The following is an 18488-nucleotide window of genomic DNA, read 5'->3' as shown; positions in this document are numbered from 1 at the left end:
CCATGTGATATTACTAATTATTTTAAGTTATATGGTATCGACCTTATACCTTTTTATTTTTTCAATTTTAACTTAAGACAGATAGCCGAGTACACCAGAAAAGCTCAAAGTACCAAATATGCACAGGTGAATATGGCCTTTAAATGGCAGTTGGGCATATTTTCTAAGTAAAGTTAACTCAGATGTTGCCCCAACCCAGCTCCTGTTGAGATACACAGTCTTCTGGCGTGAGTGAAATGGTGCTTTGCACCTGGACTAGTTGGGTCTATCCTGATGTATAGTCTAAAACTCAAGTGCTGCTTGCACTTGAACTAAAATCTCACCCACTTTGCAGTAGGGATGCAGGCTACACCACACAAGTGTTGATAGTCCTCCAAGGCCTTCCCACACTTCCCACCATGTGCCCAGAAAGACAGGCAAGTTCTCCTGCAATTCATTGGAAAGGAGTCATAGAATGGCTCAGCTTCCTGCAGTGCGAAGAACCATGAGATATGCTTCCAGTAATGCTAGTCACACACTTGGCTGAGTGGGCCAAATAACTCAAGTGTGGCATTGTAGGCTAGCCTGGGCTTCTCATGACCAGGCTGGGCTAACCCAATTGCTCAATTGCTCAGACCCAGGTAATGATCACCCAGGTTAACACTGCAGTGAAGACAAACGCACTGATTTGTTAGTGTAAGGCAGCTTTGGGCAGCTGGGGCACTATGGGCCTCATCTGGTCCAGCAGATCATTGTATTGGTTCACCACAGCCCAGCTCAGGACAGGGAATCTGGTGCCACCAGGGACCAAAAAGGGAACAGGGAATTGGGAGAAAGGGCCACACTTGTGCACAAATGCGCATGTCACATGGCACTGTGGTGAGAGCTGAGGGACTAGAGCAGGGAGCCAGGCCTACCCCATGTCAGAGGAGCCATTGCTGCAGGTGAGTGCAAGGTGGGCTCACTTTCCAATACCCCCACACTTATATTTCACACCTCTGTAGACAGGACTTCACACCCCCACCTCCATCACCACGAAGGCCAACTTACTTTCTTCCGTACACGACGTCCATTCCTTTTAACTCTATGGATCGTTGTGTGGAAGTGTCTTTGTTATTGTCTCATCAAGATCATTTGGGACAATGTAAAGACTGCCACAGATGCTGGATTTCTTAAAACACCCCATTCGTAATGTCTTTTAATGTGTAAACTAATGAATGGGTTTCCTTGGCAGTTCTCCGCAAACTCATTCATGCTGAAGTGATGCACAGTCGGGGAGGATATGTTGTCTTTTTCAGACAAAGCAAACAGGTTGAGTCTTTGATTTATATGAAAAACAGAACTCAGTCTTACCTGTAGAGTTATTACCAGGGCCGGTCCTAACCAATTGGTGGCCCCAGGCGACCGCTCAGCTCGCCCGTAGGGTTGCCATATAGTTTAAAAAAAAACCTGGGGAAAATTTGTCAAACAAAAAAAAGGGTGGAGGAGTAACCAGAGAAACCTGGGGGGAGGACTCAGGACGTCGGGCCGAAATGCAGTCATGGCCCGCCCCTAAGACCGACTCTGTCGGGAGCTCCTTGAAAATGGCGGCCCTGGGCAACTGCCCGGCTCGCTCGCCCCTAAGACCAGCTCTGACCAGCACCACCATAGTATAGCCCAATTCCCTGCGCATAAACCTTTCCAGACCTTCACTGTGGTATCCTCCTTTCAAGTCCATCTCTGCCACTTTGTCTCCTTTGTAGTAGGATTCCCCCATCTACAGTTTCCTGTGGCAGAACTCTCTTCCTCTTGCTCCATTCCCTGTGGGGCTCCCCTTTCTCTCAGACCGTAGCACTCCACCTGTTGGAGAAGGTATGAGCAGCCAAGAGAGCTGCAATCAGACTTTCTGAAAGCCAAGTGGGATCCAGGAAAGAGCAGCAGGGGAGAAGAAGAAGCAGCTTCTGGTAGCCCCTGCAGTAGCAGAAACACCAGCCAGTTGCAGGAGGAGCAAAACACAACCACACCTGGGAAACTTGGGGCATACGGCCAGCAGAGACCGAGTGAGTTCACTCCTGAGAACACACTCCTTCCAGCTGTTGGGGCCTGAAGAATGGCCACACCGAGAACGACTGTGTCCTCCAGAGGCCATGGCTAATAGAATGACCATTCAGTGACCCATTGATACCCTGGGCAGAGCAAGGCCCAGGAAGTCAGCATGGCCTGCCAAGCAATGCACGGGTACCTCTTCACAGCAGAGCCCACTGGCAAAAGCTGCTTCTTGACCTTGCTGAGTGATATTATTTGTTATCAAAGGCAGAGTGTGGCTTTACCGCATAGCGATGTAGACGAAAGATGAGGAGAATGGCCTGGGGGAAGAAGCAGAGAAAGTTGCTTAGACATACACACATTGAATAATTAGTGATAAGAGCCGAGGAAATATTCATGACTCTGTGGAAAGAGAAATAGGTTTTTGATTACATTTGAGTTTTTCTCTTGAAAACAGTTGACGTTACTCTTTGATTGGCAGCATGGAAATTAATTTTTCTACCTATTCTGCCTAGCCCATGGATCGCATGTAGTCAAGATAAGGCCATAGAGATACAGCTGCCCTGACATGAATTCAGAGTGGTGATACCAGAAGCCTATATTCTCTTGGTAATTGCCACACAGCTGTTGAATGCTCAGGTTAACCCAGCTTCCTCTCCCCCAGCTTTATCCACCTATCCTAACCCCCAAAATGCCCCAGTTCCACAGGCATCATTTATTTAGTGAGCCAGTTTGTTCCACAGTTCATTGGAATTTTTTTTACACCTTGCACAAGGTTAGTGAGTGCTTCTATGCATCTGATTAGATTAGCGTTCCATGGGATTTTTATGTCATTTTCCCATCCTCTTCTCCTAGCTTCTGTCAGAGCTCAAATAGACTCCACCAAAGGGAATCCTTTAAGAATCCTGTAAGATTCCCTACCAATCTGGTGGCCATTAGAGGACTATGATGCTTTGAGGAAGCAGGCAGAGGAAGATATGTGGGTAGGCAGGTTACATGGAGATTTTGCAGTACTGAGGCCCCTCTCTTTTGAAGGGATGAATGTCATCATATGAATGTGATTGGGGATATAGTCTGCTACTACAGGGTAAAAAGAGTGGTGTAGCACACAGGGCACAGAACTGGAGCTGAACAGACCTGCATTCTATTCCTAGCAGGGTGGCTGGCTTCTTATGTAACTATGGACACGTCATTTTATCTACCCTGTGCCTCAGTTCCCCATCTGTAGGGCAGGGATAGTACTTCCCTACCTCACAGGGATGTTAGGAGGTTAAAGTCCATTTAAAATCATGAGAAATTCAGTTACGATGGTGATGGGGTCCATTTAAGTGTCTTGACGGTGCCCTACATTCTAATGCACTTTTTCAAGAGGACATTGCATAGAAAGCCACTGTGACTCTAGTATTTCCTTCACTCCAAACAAGTCTCCCCTGCCACCCTCCTTCAGCACAGCTGCACCAAAGCAGCTGCAGTGCCACAACATGTTGGGTAAAGACAAGCTATGCTAACTGGAGAGTAGTCTCCCCTCGGTAGAGTGACTCCACCGCCATGAGAGGTGGCAGCTCTGTCAGCCAGAGAACATCTCCCGCCAACATAGCACACTGTGGAAAGTGCTTTCAGTCAATGTAATTTATATTGCTCAGGAGAGGTTGTTTACACAGCCCCCAAGCAATATAAGTTACATTGACTTAATCTGTAGTAGAGGCCAGCCCTGTCTGACTTAGCCGATAGGCTGGAGGAACCAAATGTCGAACGTCAAATGTAAACTGTTTTCAGGCCCATACGTGGGAGGATGCAAAGAGTGTGAAAGCACCCCCATGGTCTCCCAAGTAAGCGTGCTCTGGCCAGCCAGGGGAAGGCAGGAGCACCGTGCTGCCTGAGCCTCCCTATCCCATGCTCTGGCCACCCGGGGGAAGGCTGGGACTGATTTTCCCGCTTCCTGGGGGGACAAAGGTGGGTGCATTCACACCCTTGCAGTCCACATTTACAAAAATAAGCACACATACCCCGCCCCCTCCACACACACACACAGAAATTCCTGCGTATGGCCCTGGTTTTTATACCCTGTCTGCTGCAAGTTGTAATGGCTGTTTTTGGTTCTCACATGCACTGACTCACCTCCCTCCTCGGGTCCTCACACTGCTCTGACTAAGCACCTCAGTTCCAATCTGCAAATTGCTTTGCTAGTCCAGCCCTGGACTCCAGCCCAAAGCCTGTTACTGGTCTTCATCCCTGACCTGAATCTCCCCTAAGCCAAGACTGGCCACTCTGCAGTTGTTTTAGAATGGGTAGAAATTCCTGTGAGGGTCTCTGTCACTTGCCATAATAGTTTCACTTGTGAGCCATGATGCATTTGAATCCCGTAAGGGTCCATCCCAGTGGCCTCTATCCTAGTCTAAGTGGACCAGAGGAATATGTGATCTTTGGTAGTTGCATCCTCGCCGCAGAAAAGTGCTGTGCTGAAATGTAAATCACCAGGCTGGGGCGTTGTGGGCTAATACAGGCTCATGCATTTTTCGGAGTGTATGAACTAAACCTTCTAGGTTCCAAGTGGGTCCCCAAGAACATGAGTTTCTTCACGGCAAACCCCTGGTCACAATGGGCCTCTAAAGCCCACTGAAATCAGTACCTTTTCATTGTCCTCCATGGGCTTTGCTGAAGTGTGATCGGGACTCAGAAATCTGTTCCTGGGAGATATGTATCAGAGGACGAACTGAAGTTGCATTTGTTACCACAGATTTTCACCTACTTATATGTGAGGATTATTCTTCTGGGGGGCTACTTCCTGGGTCTGATTCTGTCTTTCAAAGGGGTTTAAGCAAAGGTCAGAGAAAGGAATGTTGTTCTGTATCTCCTAAATTATGCAGAAGCACCCAGATACCACTGTGATGGGCAGATTACACATGCATTTAATACGTATAGATTTAGATGCTCATTTGATTTTGTTTTGCTTTACAGGTCACCTCATTATGCCTGCCCTGAAGTGATCCGGGTAAGTTAGCTTGAACTCTCAGCATCTGTAAATAAAAGCATATTACTCATTATATGAATGCAAGCAGGCACCCTCTACGAGTGATCCCAAAGCCGTCAGCACTGCAAATACTTAATAGGACCATCATTTCCATTCATGTGACAAGGCCCAAAAGTGAGTTTCACCAGCAGCATAAAGGTCATGAACATATGTCATTCTCGGAGGGCACAGGTGACCCATCTACTTCAGTTGCATGATGAGCCAAAAGTACAATGGTTTTGTGTTCCGTTGGTCTCCATGTCCCCTGTTGAGCCTCTGAATATCCCCTCAAGCTGGGGAAAGCTGGACTGGACTGTCACTGGCTTGCTGTTGAGTACATAGGCGCTACACCTTTCTCCTACTCTTTCTTTCCCCCTCGAAGGCTGGCTGACTAGGCTCTGGTGGCCCAGAACACCAAAGGCCAGGCTTCCCAACTGCTGATGCTCTGCACTAATATGAAGCCAAGTGGCTCAGAAAATCAATAGGAGAGAATTGCCAGAAAACATTACATGCTGGCAAATAATATGACCCATTCCAAGCTCCATAAAGAGCTAACCAGGAGAGAAGCAGCTTCTTGCTGTCCTCAAGGCATCTCTGACATTTCTGATTAAGTGCTGACTCCTCAGTGCTTTTACTGCTCTGTGGCCATTCCCTCCCATATTGCAGGTTTTGCTTTCTCACATCCTCCAAACAAGGATTGTAACACTGAGTTTCCCAAGAACCCCTGGGCCCCACCAAAGCTAATACTTACATAGGTCTCCAGGAAAGCAGCTTTTTGCATCAAAACTTCAGCTCTCCCACGCTTCTCTCCCCTATTATTCAAGGGTGGCTAATTCTCTTACTAATAAGCTAAACTCCTATCTCTGTTGCACAGGGAGAAAAATACGATGGGAGGAAAGCGGACGTCTGGAGCTGTGGAGTCATTTTATTTGCGTTGTTAGTGGTGAGTCATCATCCTTGCTACCTCCTTTAAACAGAAACGGCCCTTACTCCCCCCGTGAGGTTGTATTTCATAAGTCTACTGACATCATGTAAGTCTCTCCTGAGTTCCGTCTCTCTTCCTGTAACTCTTAGCTGCGTCTTCTATTTCTCTACATCAGTCCCAAAGGGAAATGCCTGACAAATGTTTTACTTCTCCTTTGAAGGGCTGCCACCCTGGACAGCAGAGCAAAAGGGATTGTGGGAAAATTGCTCCCCTGTATACTCACTCTTTTATTGTGGGGCAACTTTTTAAATACTCATTAATGTAATTTGGCCCTCGAGGGGTAGGATAGTCAGGATTGCAACTTGAGGGGATGGAAGATCCTCAGCTGACTTCACAGGATCAGGAAAGTGGTTTGGATTGGCATATGTTTTAATTACATTTGCATGCATCTTGATTCAAATGCTTTTGTAAAGATCTGAGTGAAGTGTAACATCTGTGGCTCATGCCAATTTTGAGCCTCCATAAAATGCATTTAGTGCAGTTGAGAATGTAGAATTGAGCCAAAAGTACCATCTTTCAGCTGGTTTCCACACAAGTAATAATTCCTTTCCTGGCATCCAAAATATGCTGTTTCAGATTTTGTCCCTGGCTCAGTAAAAGGTTTCTGGTCCTGAGTTACAGAGGTGTTATGAACCCCAAAACCAGACAAAAATTTTAACAGAACTTGAAATCAAATGAGTTTTACCTCCATTTGGCTTTATACACAAAATCTGGATGACACTCACATAAGCATAAGTGGCAAGTAGGATAAATGTAATGTGTATGAAATTATTTTTCTTTTTGTGTAATATGTCAAATGACCATCTATAGTTACAAACAATAAAACTCCTTGAGACATATTCTGTTGTCCTTGCACAGTTATTATTCAGTTCCTTCTCAGACAAACATCTATTGAAATCCAATGGGAATTTGCCTGAGTAAAGAGAGTGGGGAATTGCTGAGTCAGGAGCTCATGATTTGACCTTTGCAAACTACAGGAAAAAGAGACCCAGGAAAGCTGTCCGGGAGTTGTCAGAGTGCGTATTCCATTCTCAAGAGGCTTCCCATTGAGATTTTGTACCCCACGGTCTCTGAAAAATGTCTTTGGTTGTTTCTGTGTGTAAACCTGACCCTGTAGAGTGATCAAAACATGCCCATCACTGATGCTCAGAGCCAAGCACCAACTTAATTACATCAAGCGAAACATCCACAAAAAGTCTTAGGCCATAAAAGCAATTGCTAGTAATTAGCAGCCTTTAGTTGCTATCTCCAGGAAATGCTGTATTTTATCATGAATTATGTTACATTCACCAAAGTACCTAACTCTCAATATTGATTTCACTTTATTTCCTGAACAGTTATGAGGAACTAGATAACTGGAGGGATAGGTAATTTGTATGAGGCATTTTGCTTCTTAGTCCACTGTATGAAAAAAAACATAGATTAGTAATGACCAATGATTTTTAGCATCAAATGGGCTTCTGGTGGCTTCTGTAAATAGATATGTTGGTCTCAGTCTGACACACACATAGCATTACTCTACACCAGCATTCCATGAATCAAAGTAAACAGTGTGGAAATACTGAAATTCAGACTATAAGCCTGGCTATAAGTGTTGCTGAGAACACACAACTTGCATGGATTTTAACGGGAATCAAGGACACAGCACACCTACTAAGATCATGCCAATAATTTTTGGGAAGAGCGATTTTCTGGTGATACTATAATATCATGTTTCCATCCAGTGGACCACCAAAACCTTCAAGCTCTTAAAGCATCCTACTGCCGTCCTAAGGCATACTGGAAGGAATTCTGGAATATTGCTAATGTCCCAACAAACTCCTGGTTGATGACCCCAGAAAATCACAGCTTTTAACCTACCTTAGAAACAATAGTCGGCATTGAATCATTTCAGAAAATCACATGACAAGTGTTCTCTCTTACATCTCTAGACAAAGAAAGACAATGCACAATGTGACTGTGGTCACTAGCTGCAACCTAGGGACCACTTTCGATTGTTTGCGGGGGGCATTTCAGACTTAGGTCAAGCACTTCTCACTAATCTGGATGTGGTTACTTGAATGTTGCTGACCCCTTCTCTGCTAATAAATATTAAGTTGAATTTAAGTGGATCCCTGTGACTTTTAAGAATTTGCCCAAGAAAGCAGCACCATATATTGCATGATGTTTTATTCGCTTGTTCATTTTCCAATTTTAAAAAGTTTGCTATAAAGGGCTTTGTCCAAGATTCTGTTTTCATGTTGGAATAGAAAGTAAAGCAATGCTAAGAAATTATTAACAGGTAAATAAGGTGGGCTTCATTTTTTATAATAGTATAGTGACCTTCCAGATGATGTTACCCTTTTCTTTTCTTTTCTTTTCTTTTCTTTTCTTTTCTTTTCTTTTCTTTTCTTTTCTTTTCTTTTCTTTTCTTTTCTTTTCTTTTCTTCAAATTCCTCAACTTTTCACTTTTTGCCCTCCCTCTTTTCCCCTCTCTCCCACCCACAATTGCATTATCATGTCTCTGCAGGGTGCCCTGCCATTTGACGATGACAACTTGCGGCAGCTGTTAGAGAAGGTGAAACGGGGTGTTTTCCACATGCCACATTTCATCCCTCCAGACTGTCAGAACCTCTTGCGGGGGATGATTGAAGTGGATGCCTCGAAACGCCTCACGGTAAGAGAATATTCACTGCAAATCATGTGAGCAGTATGCTTTCAGGACTTTTTATCTGCACTGCTGTGTGAGGGATTTCCTCCCCCCCCCCCCCCACCCCTCACATTCTCTCCCTATTATGTATATTATTGTACAATTAACGTAATTCTCCACATTGCAGCTGCCCAAAGGCTCCTCTCCTTGAACCATGGAAGAAAGGAGTGAATTAGGGTTTAGGAAAGACACAGACTTCCTTTGCTTACAAATGATGAGGTCACTTTAGATTTGTGTTGTTACTCTGCTTTGATTTTCCTTTCTATTGAAATGCGTCTGCTTTTGCAATAAAACTCTCCTGCTGATGGCATTGCCACTCTGTTGGTGTATTTCGGAATCAGCCTTGGTACTCTGGCTCCTCAGCGTGGCTGACTGTCGGCTTGTCATAGATGCGATGTGCTAGTTAAGGGCCAGGACTGCCCTTTCACACCTTCCTGGTGTGGGGTCAGCATCTCTCGCATTTCTCAGTAAAGCAGTGGTTGTGCATTGTGGACTCCTGACTTTCAGGGTGCACTGTATTGTGTCCTGGGTGCTTTATAGCATCCCCTGGAAGCCTGCATACTGGTCCTTGGAACCATATCGTCTAGAGTCTTTATGCTTTATGTAGAATGCCCAGGGTACCATAGCCTATCATGTTGAACCCTCTGAGATTCAGTACCCAAAGTGGGCTCCACCACTCTCTTGGAGACCTTGCACTCTGAGGCCTGACCTACACTATAGTGGAAGGTTGACTTAAGATACACACCTCCAGCTACGTTAATTACGTAGCTAGAGTTGACGTATTTTAAGTCACATTTCTGCGCTGTCCACACAGCACTCCCATTGGCTTCCCTTACTCCTCATGAGTAGCAAGAGAACTAGTACTGATGAGGGCACCCTCTGAGTTTGATTTATTGGGTCTTCATTAGACCCGCTAAATCGATCGACCACAGCAGTACTGATCTGCTGTGTAGTGTAGACATGGCCTGAATGTATTGGAATGATCATGTCCATAACTGAAAGCATGTTAATGTTTTGGAGCATTTTTAAATTCTAGCAATAAAAATAATTTTGAAGAGGAAGATTGCCTGCTGTTCAGTGGAGGTTTCTGGCTCTGTGGGTATTTTGGCCTTCATAAATCACATTGTCAGTCCCCAGTGATGGTTTTATACAGATTTACTAAGCTTGCAGATTCTGAGTGGGAGGATGTATAAAGAAATGCAAATTTAAAACTCCTCCTGCTTCTTCATTCTGTTAAAATATTTATAAATAAACTCTCCGATCAGTGCTTGGTGCCTCTGCAGAGACTGCTAACAGCAGAATCAGTCTTCACCAGCTGTGATGATGGCTTTGGAAAGTAGACACCTGTCTGTGAGGAAGTAACTGAACCCCTGCTACCTCCACACTCACTTTATAATACTTCCTGACAGATACTCTGTGGGCTTTAAGTTTCACTCCTCACCAAACCAGGTCATGTTCCATTCAGTGAGGCAGAGGTGAAAGGCTTTGCAAATTCTCATTGATATCCCGAGCTATCTTCCCTCCCTCCCCTCTGCTTCTTTCCCCCTCCCCACGAATGAGTAAAGCAGGTCAACATTTTTCAAACAAAAATGTTCATTGGTTGAAAATAGACCATTTTTCTTTTTTTTAAAAAGTAACAAATCGTCAACATGTTTTATTCTGTGTGTGAAGTTCATGCTTTTTTTTCTATATTTTAATTGAAAACATCATCAAAATGGTAAATATAACATTGCTGAAAATTTGGTTTGCAGTAAAATTCAGGGGAGGAAGGGGGTAAAATGGGAGGTTTTTTTAACAAAAAAATGGGTTGGTTAATACATTCAAACAAAAGCATTTTGGAAATGGAGGTTTGCATTTTGCAGCTCCAGAAGGTCTTGATCCTGTGCCATTAAAATCAATGGGAATTTTGCCATAACAATGGCTCAGTGGTTACAGCGCTAGTCGCGGACTTACTTAGGTGACATAAGTTCAATTCCCTGCCCTTCTAGAGACCTGTGTTGCCTTGTGCAAGTCACTTAGTCTCTGTGCTTCAGTTTCCTATCTCAAATGAGGGTAACAACACTTCCTTACCGCACTGGGGTGTTCTTTCTGGGGATCAATACACTAAACAGTGCTTTTTTTGTAAAAAAAAAAAAAAATGCCGGTACTCAAAGGGAAAAGCAAAAAAAAAAAAAAAGCCTGGGTGGGGCCGGCCATTGCCTTTTTAAGAGATGTGGCCCCTTTAAGGCACACAGTCCAGCTGACTGTCAGACATTTGCATACAGAGGTGCAGGTATGCTCCATTCTTTCCCGGTAAGCTCTGACTGGAGGCGCCAGTACTGTGTCTGGAGGTGCCGGTACTGCGTACCGGGCAGTACTGTCACAAAAAAAGCACTGACATTAAAGATAAGGTGCTCAGATGCTAAGGTAACTGAGGCCATGTAAGTACCTGACGTAGAGGCCATGTAAGTACCTGACGTAGAGGCTATGTTGTTCATTTAGGGATTGATCTAGCCAGTGCATTTTAATGGGGTCACCAGGATTAGCTTAGACTTTTGGGTGCGTGGAGCCAAATCCTGAGCCCCACCACACAGGACTGATGCCAAAGCCAGAAGGGCTTTAGCCCTGGGCAGCAGGACTCACGTTATAGGTCCCATACCGGGAGCTAAAGACTTTGGGCTTCAGCTTTGCCCCCACTCCCACTGCAAATGGCAGAGCTCGGGTGGGCTCAGGCTTCAGGCCCCGCTCCTGGGGTGCTGCCGTAATTTTTGTTGTCAGACAGGGATCGCGAGGCAAGGGTGTGTGAGAGCCCCACTAGAGTTTCGTTTGCGCACAGAGATTGCTAGTTTGTGTTGGAGCCCACCACAAAGATGAGCAGTTCGAAGGTTTACCCGTTCCTTACAAAGGAAACATTTGAAAATGGGCTCTTTCAACCTAGCAAGAAATATGTAACATAACCCAGTGGCCACAAGGCAAAGCTAGACAGGTTCTGAGTGGAATGAAGGGGTACGTTTTCACCAGTGAGGGTAATTAGCCATTGGAACTGCTTCCCCAGGGTCATGGTGAATTCCTCATCACTGACCGTTTTAAAATCAAGCTTGAATGTCTTTCTGAAAGTGATGGTCTGGGAACTGTTTGGAGGAAATTCTATGGCCTGAGTTATACAGTCAGGTTAAGCTGTTTCTCAAATGTAGACACCATGGCTGCATGCAGTCATCAGGGGTTTCTTGCAGCCACAGGCTCCTGGGCGGTGGTGGGAGGAGAGGAGGACAAAGCAGCAGACTCTCCAGAAACATAAAAGCTGGAAGAACAGGCAGCAAGTGAGTTCTCCCACCTTCCTGAGACTGCTGGGCTCAGGCTTCAACCCAGTGGGGTAGCACGCCCATACACAGAGGGTGTGAATGCACCCTTCCTCTCCCCATTGTCTATCATGTTCCCCTATGGGGCCAATTCTGGCTTGGCTGAGGAAGGCTGAGGTGGTACATTGCCCCAGCCTCCCTCCCCTGTGCTCTGGCTGGCTGGGAGAAGGCTGGGGCTGATTCCACCCTCCCCCCCCAGGAGCGAGGCCGGGGGCGGGGCTGGGCCCTGCACACACCCCGCCTTCTCCCACCAGCTACATCCTTAGCCCCCAGCACACTCCCTGATACTGATGTCCAGCATCCTGCAGCAAATCCAGCCAGATCCAAATGGCAGCCACCCCTTCTGCAGGCTGCCAGCCACAGGGGCCAATTAGAGCTAACAGAGAAAGGCACCGGCCAATGCCTGGACAGCACTGAAGGGAAGGCCCTTGGGCCTCTGGGAGCTGTAGTCCTGCCCATGCTTACAAAAAAGCACCCGCACAGAAATTCTTGTGTACAGACCTGGGTAGGGTGGCAGGCTCCAGCCACAGGACTTTGAGCTCTGTTCCCTGGTTGGGGGGGTGGGGGGGAGTGGCTCTGGCCCTGAGCCTACCCCCACATCACCCCTGGCTCCCACTGCTTTTGCCCCTGGCCTCTACAGTCTCCCTACTCACCTTCCCATCAAGGCTTGCCAGGGCTGAGTAAACATTCTGTGAAAAGTGATATTTGTAAATTTGTTAATATTCCTTTTCACAGCAGACTTGGGGGCTATCAAGTCCTTTTTTTTTTCTTTTAAAGAAAGCAATCAAAGAACCAAAAGAAACAAGAAAAAAGACAAGAATGTGAAAAGCACTTTGTGTTTCTATTGTAGTTAGGTTCAGTTAAGAACAGAGACAACTGCACATTGTTTCTATTATTGAGTCTGCAAAAAAAGTCGTACATAAATAATTTACAACGATTTGGGTGTGTGTATTGGCATATTTATTTTTTTCCTATGGTTAATTTAATATTTTAGGAAAACTTATCAGTGTGGCCACTATTTGTTGTGAGAACGCCTAGATGATCACAATGTTACCTTCTGGTCTTGGAATCTAGACTGAGGGTACCAGGTGTCAGACACTACTGGACCTTCTTCAATGTGTCAGGGCTTTAGGTTCACCTTTGTGCAAGGTTTGCTCTCTCATTTTATAGGGCAGGCTCTGAATGTTTTGGCATTGTTTAATGCAGCAAAGCACATGCAATAAAGGAGAAAAATGGTTAAAAGTCATTCTGGAATGACTTACTCCTCATCCCTGATCAAAAACCAAAAAAATTATTTTCATTTTTTCCACCAGAAAAAGTGAGCAGGTCTGATGCACATTGATAAACGGTATCTTGAGGACAGGGAATAAGAATGTGAAATGAATTTATTCAAGAGATAAAAGCTACTGGGGGCCAGGGCAGGACAAGAAAACTCTTCCCCATTAGACACAAACTGTATTTCATTATTTTGGGGGCTCTCAGTTTTCTGTCCCCACGGCCTGCCAATGGCACATTTGTCTTTCCATTAAGCATCTTCATCACTTAGGCTTTGTCTAAACCAAACAGCTTTTAACAACATGGTTGTGTTGGCACGGCCGTGTCACAAAAAGTCGGGCACTATAAACACTGTTTGTCCATACTTTTGAGGACAAAACACTTCCCCCACCTCCCCATGAGCAGAGTTCTCATTGTCGACAGGAGAGCACTCTTGCCAACAACGAGCTGTTCACATTGTCACTTTCCATGGCCAAACTTTTGTTTTTCAGGGGGCGGGGCTTGTCATTAAATTGTCAGTGTAGACAAAGCTGTAGATATAAATGGAACCGGTCTGTTTATTGCACTAGGGCTAGGGTGTCAAATTCATTCTAAGGAGAGAGCTGGATTCCACGTTAGTTGTGGTCCATGGAGCAACATATAAATGTAGGACAATGTGCTACGCCCAATCCACATCAGATCTCCCACTTACGCCAATGAGGGGATTGCACAAAGATCAAAGTAGAATACAGGCGGTCCCCGACTTACGCGGATCCGACTTATGTCGGATCCGCACTTACGAATGGGACTTTTCTCGCCCCGGAGCTCACGGGAGGCGGATCGCCACCCATGTCCTCCTGGGCTTGCCCTCGTTTGCCCTGGAGCAAAGCCGTCCAGGCAGCGGGACTCCCCCCGCCTGGGCGGCTTTGCTCCTGTCCCCCTGGTCTGCTGGGGGGGGGGGGGTCCAGCAAAGCTGCTGGACCCCCCCAGCAGACCAGGGACACCCGAGCAAAGCCGCCCAGGCGGGGGGAGTCCCGCTGCCTGGGCGGCTTTGCTCGTTTGCCCCGGAGCAAAGCTGCCCAGGCTGCGGGACTCCCCCCGCCTGGGCGGCTTTGCTCCTGTCCCCCTGGTCTGCTGGGGGCGGGTGCAGCTAGTGCCCCCCCCCCCCAGCAGACCAGGCTTTTCTTGCCTACCCTTGGGGTAGAGCAGCTGGGGGCTGCCAGGTTGGTCCCGCAGCGCCGCTTCGGACCAACCCGGCAGCACCCCAGCTGCTCTGCCCCAGGCGTCCTGATTCAGCCGCTGCTGGTCAGTTTCAGCAGCGGCTGAATCAGGACGCCTGGGGCAGAGCAGCGGGGGTGCTGCTGGGTTGCTCCAGTAGAGCCGAGGAGCCGCGCTACTGGAGCAACCCAGCAGCACCCCAGCTGCTCTGCCCCAGGCGTCCCCAAGTCAGCTGCTGCTGAAACTGACCAGCGGCTGACTACAGGAAGCCCCAGGCAGAGTTGCTCTGCCCCAGGCTTCCTGGAATCAGCCGCTGATCAGTTTCAGCAGCAGCTGACTTGGGGACGCCTGGGTTTCTTAAGTTGAATCTGTATGTAAGTCAGAACTGGCATCCAGATTCAGCCGTGGTTGAAACTGATCAGTTTCAGCAGCGGCTGACGCCAGTTCCGACTTACATACAGATTCAACTTAAGAACAAACCTACAGTCCCTATCTTGTACATAACCCGGGGACTGCCTGTACAATGGTGTGTAGTAATAAAGTTTGAAGCTATTGCTATTTATAATTTATTCAGTACCTTAATGCCATGTTCAGCATCACTCATTGGGAAAACATGTCAACCATGGGAGTGCGACTATTTTTGCCCTTTTTTATCCCTTCTCTGTTTTGCTGCTTCTTCCTTATCTTCCATGTCGCTTCTTTTCTTCCAAATGCAGTTTTCTTCCTTATAGTAACTCCCACCTCGCGGCCTTGTGGGCTTTCCACGCTCTCCCTTCCCCATTCCATCTCTACAATGGTCAACAACAAAGGAGTTAATGTTGATCTGTAAGCTGTTCTTATTGGGTGTTAGTGTCAACACCCCATTAAGATTAATGAGGAGTGGAGCAGTTCGCACCTCTGAGATTTAAGAAGAAGTCAGTGCCTCTGTTCACACACCATTCATTTTTGAAAACCACGAGTCAGGGAAAAAATAGTATGAGGGCTTATATTTTGCAGAATCTGCATATGTTGTGTTATGCAGCCTGCAAAATATGTCAGGTGCATCCATTGTCTGACACTTCTGCAGTAGGAGACACGCTTGACTGTCCATGAAGAAGGATGCGAGTATTCATTGCACTAAAGTCTCTGGGAGCTATGGGAAACTGATTTTTGTTGCACTAGTGATTGGCTGTTCCTGCAAAAGAGATCTATGATTTTTTGTGTAAGATTATCTATTATCTGTGCGTATATGTTCTTTCTGCATGCCTCACTGGCTCTGGCCTGATAGCCTGTACAGTAAGCTCCGATTGAACTGCCCAAAAAAAGGCCATAAGTCTTCATTCGGTGGTGAAGATGCTCAGCCAGATTTACAGCAGATAAAACACAGAATTAGTGCTGGAAGCACATTTAATACATGTGTGCCCATAACAATGGGCCAGTTCGGTGAACAGCGGGACTTTTCATTCTCCCCTGGCCAGACAAAGACATCCACTCTATGACTTCTCTTTTATACACTGATACAAACAAAATATGTATTGCCATTCTGGTGTGGTTTGTTACCACCCTTTACTTTGTGCGTGTTGGTTTGATCGATACGTCTCCATTCATCACACAGCATCCTGACCTTATCTTTAAGAGGGGTCAGTGTGTTCTTCTATCATCTTCCAGGAGTGTATTTATACCATAACCTTGTATCAGGGTGCTGCGATGCCACTCATCTGGAATGTCTACTTAGTGCCTAGAAATGGTTGTGTTTTTGCCCCGCGAACCTTGTTGTTGCTGAGTTCATGTATTGGTATTGGACAGGGAACTGCAAGCAGGTATCTGCTTTGTAATAAGGATGTTAAGGACTAGTCAACTAGTTGATCCCCCTACCCCTTGCTGCCTTTACCAGATAGAGGCAGCAAAGGGGGAAGAAAGGGTACTTCAAAGGGGCAGTGCCACACAGCTGAGCCAGGGATCAGCTGTGCAGCGCTGCCGCTTTGAAACCCCAAAGCGGCATTTCAAAGGGGCAGCCACTGCATAGCTGATCCCCGGCTCAGTTGTGCGTCACTGCTCTTTTAAAATGCTGCCTCAGCATTTCAAAGGGGCAGCACCGTGAAGTCCGGGGTCAGCTGGGAACTTCCCAGCTGACACCAGGTTCTGGGGATATGATGCACAGAACCCAGAGTCAGCTGGGGAATCCCCAGGTGACCCTAGGCTCTGTGCAGCATGCAGCATAACATGGAGCCCGAGGTCAGTGGGGGACTGAGTGTTAGCTGAGCCTGGGCTCCATGAGGGTGCTGTGGCTTTGAAATGCACAAGACCGCCGCTGGGGACTCTTATACATTTCAAAGCTGGCACACCACGTGCAGCCTGGAGTCAGCGGGACTTCCTGCTGGCGCCGGGCTGCAGGCAGAGTTCCACATTCCTCTTTTGAAATGTACAAGAGCCCCAGTGGTGGGCTCTTGTACATTTCAATGGAGGAATGCGGAAGTGCCTATCGAGTAGTCGATGGAAAATCCTTCGACTACTTGACTAGTCAATTAACCGCAATTTAACATCCTTACTTTGTAACAGGGCCTGACATTTGCTCCAAGCTTGACTCTTGCTAATTTTGCTTTATCTCAGCAGGGCCTGACTTTAGTTCAGGGCTTAATCATAGAATCCCAGGGCTGGAAGAGACCTCAGGAGTCATCGAGTCCAACCCCCTGCCCAAAGCAGGACCAACCGCAACTAAATCAACCCAGCCAGGGCTTTGTCAAGCCAGAACTTAAAAACCTTTAGGGATGGAGATTCCACCAACTTCCCTAGGTAACCCATTCCAGTGCTTCACCACCCTTCTATTGAAATAATTTTTCCTAATATCCAACCTAGACCTCCCCCACTGCAACTTGAGATTATTGCTCCTTGTTCTGCCAACCGTCACTACTGTGAACAGCCTCTCTCCATCCTCTTTGGAACCTCCCTTCAGGAAGTTGAAGGCTGCTATCAAATCCCCCCTCACTCTGCTTTTCTGCAGACTAAATAAGCCCAAATCCCTCAGCCTCTCCTCGTAAGTTATGCCTCGTAAGTTATGCCTTTTACCAGGCCTTATGTTGCAGGTTCTGTCTTTCTATTACAGGCAGTTCCCAGGGGTGGCAAGTTCTATGGGCTCGTGGTGCCCTGGCTCCAGGAATATTCTGGACCTGGGGCCTGGCTTCACCAATGCTGGGGATGGGTCTCTCCTCCGGCCCCACCAGCTGCCTACTTGCAGCATCCTTCCTGCCCACTGGGCAATTGGTGGCTGCTCTGCAGTTCGGCTGCTCTCCCTTGCCTGCTGCTGCTGGTTATGGGTGTCAGGCTGAGGAATTTGGGACTGTTCTGGGCACCACCAAAAAAATTATTCATAGCTGCCGCCACCGGCCATTCCTACTTCTTGGAGGAACCATTTGGGGTCTCACTATTGAGTCTAGTTGATATTCTACTTTTTTGGGGGGAGAGAGGATACAGAAAAAAAAGTAGAGGAGGGAGGGAGCTGTTTGTTCTTGCTTCCTTTCTTGACTGATGACTCCTACTGAGTTCTTGTCTACATATGGAAATTGATCAGAATAGCTGGTGCATATTAAGTTTTTTCTCTCCTATGTGGATATTCTATTCTGGAATAAAAGTCACTTTTATTACAAAAGAGCAAGTCCACAAAAGGGCATTCCAGAACGGTTATTTTAAAATAACTGTTCTGGTGAATTTCCCCATTTAGACAAATGTCTGAGGAAAGAATTCCTGCTGAAAACCATCCAACCTGAATCACCACAACCCTCAATCTTCCTGCACCCCCTCCCTCTCATGTCTCTTTTCTTTATGAGGATAATTTATGTAGTGCTGCTGCTTTCACAACTCCTGGGACCCCGGAGTTTGAATGGTGAAGATTTAACAAAGGAGAACACATCCTTTGGCTCCTTCCTCATTTTTATATATGGTCTTGCAGTTAAGACACCGGGAATGTTACTTTAATATCTCTCTGCCTCAGGTCCCTATCTGTAAAGCAGAATA

The 18488-nt window shown here is 46.5% G+C and overlaps 1 protein-coding gene across 9 annotated transcripts in view; it reads left to right on the top strand.

The window, feature by feature from the left end:
- BRSK2 (BR serine/threonine kinase 2) overlaps positions 1 to 18488 on the top strand; it is a 502809-nt gene that overhangs the window by 395944 nt on the left and 88377 nt on the right. For all 9 annotated transcript variants that reach the window (XM_089778681.1, XM_089778682.1, XM_075928205.2 and 6 more), the window contains 3 exons: positions 4963 to 4996; positions 5889 to 5957; positions 8509 to 8655. In XM_089778681.1, the coding sequence (XP_089634807.1) occupies positions 4963 to 4996; positions 5889 to 5957; positions 8509 to 8655 (250 nt within the window). The remainder of the gene's footprint in view (positions 1 to 4962; positions 4997 to 5888; positions 5958 to 8508; positions 8656 to 18488) is intronic.

This window comes from Pelodiscus sinensis, chromosome 5 (assembly GCF_052426305.1).
Source record: "Pelodiscus sinensis isolate ZL-2025 chromosome 5, ASM5242630v1, whole genome shotgun sequence".
In the NCBI taxonomy this organism is placed as follows: domain Eukaryota; kingdom Metazoa; phylum Chordata; order Testudines; family Trionychidae; genus Pelodiscus; species Pelodiscus sinensis.
This window is presented reverse-complemented; position numbering and strand designations above follow the sequence as displayed.